The 6,168-nt window shown below is 42.0% G+C and overlaps 1 protein-coding gene across 2 annotated transcripts in view; it reads left to right on the top strand.

The window, feature by feature from the left end:
* LOC139557733 (rho guanine nucleotide exchange factor 25-like) overlaps positions 1-2,686 on the top strand; it is an 85,881-nt gene extending 83,195 nt beyond the window's left edge. The window contains exon 16 of one of the 2 annotated variants that reach the window (XM_071372871.1): positions 207-2,686. In XM_071372871.1, coding sequence (XP_071228972.1) covers positions 207-338 — 132 coding nt within the window. In that variant the 3' untranslated portion in view covers positions 339-2,686. The remainder of the gene's footprint in view (positions 1-206) is intronic. The other variant, XM_071372872.1, reaches the window with a different exon arrangement.
* Positions 2,687-6,168: the final 3,482 nt, after the last annotated feature.

Consider the following 6,168-nt stretch of genomic DNA (forward strand, 5'->3'; position numbering starts at 1 on the left):
GATATTGTTAACAGAAAAAACAAACCACAAATGGCTGTTGCTGATATGATGAGTTATTCACAATGGCTATAGTAAGGCATATGCATCTGGTCAAGAGAAAAACAACAACATTAACCTAGTACTAGTTATTTAGGTTACATTTCATTCAATCTATCAACATTTCAAGTAAAAACGTATTTTAATCTGAGTGTCCTCCTCTCCCCCAGCAGAGAGCAGGAGAGGGCTGCCGTAGCAGAGTGCTGCCTGGTGAGGCTGGACCTCCTCCTGTATCCATCCCTGGTCCCTCGGCTGGCCGGCGCTCCAGCAACCTGGCCCAGCTCAATGAAGATGACCTATGAACCGTGACCGATGGGAGGAAAACTGGAAGGTCATGGACCTCCACAGCTAGCGCAGAGAGAAGCAGGAGGACCTCATCTAGGCCTAACGTCTGTTGATGCTATTTTAACTTTAGGGACCTTTTAAAGATGGATGGATGACTCTCTTTATGGAGCAAGGACTGGATGGAGGCTGCTTTTTCAGACTGTTACAGGAGGGTTCACTGACATCATGAGAAAAATATCCCAGTATTCTAATGTCATTAGTCATTAGATCATTTTTTTTGCGATGTGATGCAAGGTTGAAGACATGTGCAGCACCCAGCCAGATGATGCGATGGCTGACTGTATGGAGAAAACTCTATGGACATCAGGTATTATGGTGACTGATGACTTTGCTTGTTTTATTGTTAGGAGAATCTCTATACAGTATCTATTGTACTGTCTATCTACAGCCCGGGGGATTTCTTCACAGGAAAATAAAATGCCATGGGGGGGATGGGTTACTGGAGAACTGTGTACATACTGCATGTCTGTAAAATGCGTTTGTGTGTGTGTACAGGATAGGCAGTTGCTCTTCTTGTGCCAACATGCAGATAAAAGGACTCCACCCTGAAGAGAACAGGACTGTAGATCTGAACGGCTCTTTCTCTCAGCTCTCTCACACTGCTGGATTCTTCTATCCCTCCTTTTAAAAGACAACTATTTGTATTGTATCAGGCCATTGTCGAAACATGTCTTCATTCCTCCACTAAACAGGGCCTACAGTACACTATGTTGCTGTAGTAGACAATGAGGAGAGAGGGGATGCCAGCTAGATTAATACATTTGATCTCTACATATGTAGAAGTTTGGATTCATCTGTTATAGAAAATAGCTTTTCTGCTCCTGCCGCAGTATTTCAAAAAGACGAGAATGAGAGAACTCCCATGTTCTCTTTCTCTGTTTGACCAAAGCTGGCTCTTGTTTGATCTGAATATTCAATAATATAAAGGGGCGAGGGAGCCCCCTGGAGGCACTCTGCAGGCGTGGCATCACTCAGACTCAGTCTTTCCTCAGATTCAGATACAGATGGATTCCTTGGTAAGTTCTCAATTACATACTCCTCACATCCTCTCTCCTCATCTCCTTCTCAAAACCCATTGGAGGAAATGGTCAGAGGGAAGGGACCTCTGGCTTTCTCATCCAATTAGTTTTGAAAAGGAAAAGAAGAGAGAGGACGCAAGGAGTATGTAATTGAGGTCTTCCCCTTGTGTTCTTTGCTCCCATCCTTTCGCTAAACGTCAGAGAGAAAGGAGAGGATTATAAGAGATGGGGAGAGGATGGGAGGAGAGGAAGGAATCGAGCCAGGACTATGAAGATGTGGCCAGAGAAATGGCCATGCCAATGCTTGGGGATAGAGACCAACTGATTTTTCAAATTTATATTTTCTTGATGTCCTCTAGGTACGTCCTAGGAGACATTAATGGGTTGTGTTGAAATATGAAATAAGATGTCACACAGTCGTCTGTCAGTTAAGTCCAATGTTGATGTGCCACAGCTTTCTGCTGTATTTATTCATCTCGGCTGGCTTTTGCTACTGCACACTACTACACACCATACTGTTGGCTCGGGCTTACATTTCTGCTTCTAGATAAAGGAAGACAGTTTAGAGACCGCTAACTACTTGGGTTATTGTGTCAGTTGACATTATGCATAAAAAGTTCTGCATCCTCTGTCCACATCAAAATGAGATGTGTGGCAAAACGGACGTTTTTGAGACGTCAAATACTTCAGATCGTATTGCCACTACAATATTATTACCAACTGTTGTGTTTAACACATCAAGTACATGTAGTTGTGATGTTGTGTATTTCAACACCCAACCTTTCCTCTTATTAATCAAAGCAAATGACTGTAAACAGAGACGATAAGAGAAGAGTCTGACATCTAGCATGTCCGCTATAGGTGAATTCCTCTCTATGGCCAGTACAGGTCAATATAAGGCTTCCGGATCCAGATAGCAGTCTAATAAGACCTCTGCACCAAAGACCAATGGCTTCGAGTTCCAATGGCACCTCTAGCTATATCTATTTCAAATATCAGCACCGAGGAGAGCCCTACCATGACTGTTTCAATTCACAACACCATCTCATACAAACCCAGAGTACTCAATGACTACGGGGTGCCGTTTGTAAAGTTAAACAGTGAAGAGTGTCATATTTCAGTGGCAATTATTGATCTAGCATTTTGTGCATGTGACTTAAATATGAAGGAATACCACTCCTGAAATGAATATAGACTAAAGAGCGGAAATATGGGTTTTTAAGATGACATATTTGACGGAATAGAATCTGTTGTATTATATTAAATAAAGTGAACTTTTAAATTAAGAATGGCCTATTTTTTATGTAATTTCTGAAGGTATATTCCTCTAACATTGAGATAATCTGAGTATATATGGAAATATATCAGGAGTATTAATACATGGGGATTACAACCGAATCCGTTGAAAATATTGAAGAGGAGTGGGAGAACATTCCACATTCAACAGCCTGATCAACTCTATGAGAAGGAGATGTGCCGCGCTGCGTCAGGCAACTGGTGGTCACACCAGATACTGACTGCTTTTCTGGTCCACGTCCCTACCTTTTTATTTAAAGGTATCTGTGACCAAAAGATGCATATCTGTATTCCCAGCCATGTGAAATCCATAGATTAGGGCCTAATGAATTTATTTAAATTGTTTGATTTTAACTTGACTTTAACTCAGTAAAATCTTAGAAATTGTTGCATGTTGTGTATACATTTTTGTTCAGTGTATATCTGAATTTAACAATTAATGTCAGTCTCAGTTTGTCTCTTTATTCTAATCTAAAAGGAACGATGACTTAGCCCTGCTCATACAGAAATAACAAGGAGGAATTTCACACGTTTTTAATTCTAGTGCCACATACCCGGCCTAAACTAATAAAAAGTTGACTTTATACAGCCTCTGAAGACAGAGAACCCCTGGATAAGGGCCACCAGATATCTGGTATTCAGAATAAAGGAAGGGTCATCCTGGGCTGTAAAGTAAAGCAGGGCTTGTCCTGATCGTAACAAGCCTGTGACATATGGGGTCTGTGAGGGAGAGAGGGAGGAAGTAAAGGGGGTGAGGCTGGGGAAGAGGGTGGGGTACTAAAGGGTATTAGGCCAAAATCAGAGCAAGTTCCCATCACCTAGGGGGTTAGTTGGTCAGTTAGTTCCCTCAGAATAAAGGGTAGTCAGTGGGATAGTAAACAGGGGTTGATATTCATCATAAGGCATCTGTGATATAGGGACTGGGGGGCTCAAATCAAAGAGAGTTCCTGTCAGCACAAAAAGGGGATAGTTTGTTGGTTAAATCAAATCAAATTTTGTCATATGCACCGAATACAACTGTTGTGGACTTTACAGTGAAATGCTTGAATACAAACCTTTCCCTAGATGCAGAGTTAAAAAAGAATAACAAATAAAATAGCAACTAACACAAGAGGAATAAAATAAAATACACAAGAATTGTCACGGCCGTTAAAAGAAGAGGACCAAGGTGCAGCGTGGTGAGCGTACATACTTTTACTTTAATGATGTCGCTAACATAACAAATAAACATACAGAAACGACCGTGAAGCTTAACTCGGCAATAATGGCGCTAACAAAGATAACTTCCCACAAAGACAGGTGGAAAAAAGGGCTACCTAAGTATGGTTCTCAATCAGAGACAACAATAGACAGCTGCCTCTGATTGAGAACCACACCCGGCCAAACACAAAGAAATAGAAAACATAGAAATAAAGAAACTAGAATGCCCATCCTAGTCAATAAAAGCCTCTCTATGGCCAGGGTGTGACAAGAATAGAGCTATATGCAGGGAGTACCAGTACCAGATCAATGTGGAGCTAAATACAGGGAGTACCAGTACCAGATCAATGTGGAGCTGTATACAGTCAGTACCAGTACCAGATCAATGTGGAGCTATATACAGGGAGTACCAGTACCAGATCAATGTGGAGCTATATACAGTGAGTACCAGTACCAGATCAATGTGGAGCTATATACAGGGAGTACCAGTACCAGATCAATGTGGAGCTATATACAGGGAGTACCAGTACCAGATCAATGTGGAGCTATATACAGTGAGTACCAGTACCAGATCAATGTGGAGCTATATACAGTGAGTACCAGTACCAGATCAATGTGGAGCTATATACAGTGAGTACCAGTACCAGATCAATGTGGAGCTATATACAGTGAGTACCAGTACCAGATCAATGTGGAGCTATATACAGTGAGTACCAGTACCAGATCATTGTGGAGCTATATACAGTGAGTACCAGTACCAGATCAATGTGGAGCTATATACAGTGAGTACCAGTACCAGATCAATGTGGAGCTATATACAGGGAGTACCAGTACCAGATCAATGTGGAGCTGTATACAGTCAGTACCAGTACCAGATCAATGTGGAGCTATATACAGGGAGTACCAGTACCAGATCAATGTGGAGCTATATACAGTGAGTACCGGTACCAGATCAATGTGGAGCTATATACAGTGAGTACCAGTACCAGATCAATGTGGAGCTATATACAGTGAGTACCAGTACCAGATCAATGTGGAGCTATATACAGTGAGTACCAGTACCAGATCAATGTGGAGCTATATACAGGGAGTACCAGTACCAGATCAATGTGGAGCTATATACAGGGAGTACCAGTACCAGATCAATGTGGAGCTATATACAGTGAGTACCAGTACCAGATCAATGTGGAGCTATATACAGTGAGTACCAGTACCAGATCAATGTGGAGCTATATACAGGGAGTACCAGTACCAGATCAATGTGGAGCTATATACAGTGAGTACCAGTACCAGATCAATGTGGAGCTATATACAGTGAGTACCAGTACCAGATCAATGTGGAGCTATATACAGGGAGTACCAGTACCAGATCAATGTGGAGCTATATACAGTCAGTACCAGTACCAGATCAATGTGGAGCTATATACAGGGAGTACCAGTACCAGATCAATGTGGAGCTATATACAGGGAGTACCAGTACCAGATCAATGTGGAGCTATATACAGTGAGTACCAGTACCAGATCAATGTGGAGCTATATACAGGGAGTACCAGTACCAGATCAATGTGGAGCTATATACAGTGAGTACCAGTACCAGATCAATGTGGAGCTATATACAGTGAGTACCAGTACCAGATCAATGTGGAGCTATATACAGGGAGTACCAGTACCAGATCAATGTGGAGCTATATACAGTCAGTACCAGTACCAGATCAATGTGGAGCTATATACAGGGAGTACCAGTACCAGATCAATGTGGAGCTATATACAGGGAGTACCAGTACCAGATCAATGTGGAGCTATATACAGTCAGTACCAGTACCAGATCAATGTGGAGCTATATACAGGGAGTACCAGTACCAGATCAATGTGGAGCTATATACAGTCAGTACCAGTACCAGATCAATGTGGAGCTATATACAGTGAGTACCAGTACCAGATCAATGTGGAGCTATATACAGTCAGTACCAGTACCAGATCAATGCGGAGCTATATACAGGGAGTACCAGTACCAGATCAATGTGGAGCTATATACAGTGAGTACCAGTACCAGATCAATGTGGAGCTATATACAGTCAGTACCAGTACCAGATCAATGTGGAGCTATATACAGTGAGTACCAGTACCAGATCAATGTGGAGCTATATACAGTGAGTACCAGTACCAGATCAATGTGGAGCTATATACAGTGAGTACCAGTACCAGATCAATGTGGAGCTATATACAGTGAGTACCAGTACCAGATCAATGTAGAGCTATATACAGTGAGTAC

Source organism: Salvelinus alpinus, chromosome 28, assembly GCF_045679555.1.
Source record: "Salvelinus alpinus chromosome 28, SLU_Salpinus.1, whole genome shotgun sequence".
In the NCBI taxonomy this organism is placed as follows: domain Eukaryota; kingdom Metazoa; phylum Chordata; class Actinopteri; order Salmoniformes; family Salmonidae; genus Salvelinus; species Salvelinus alpinus.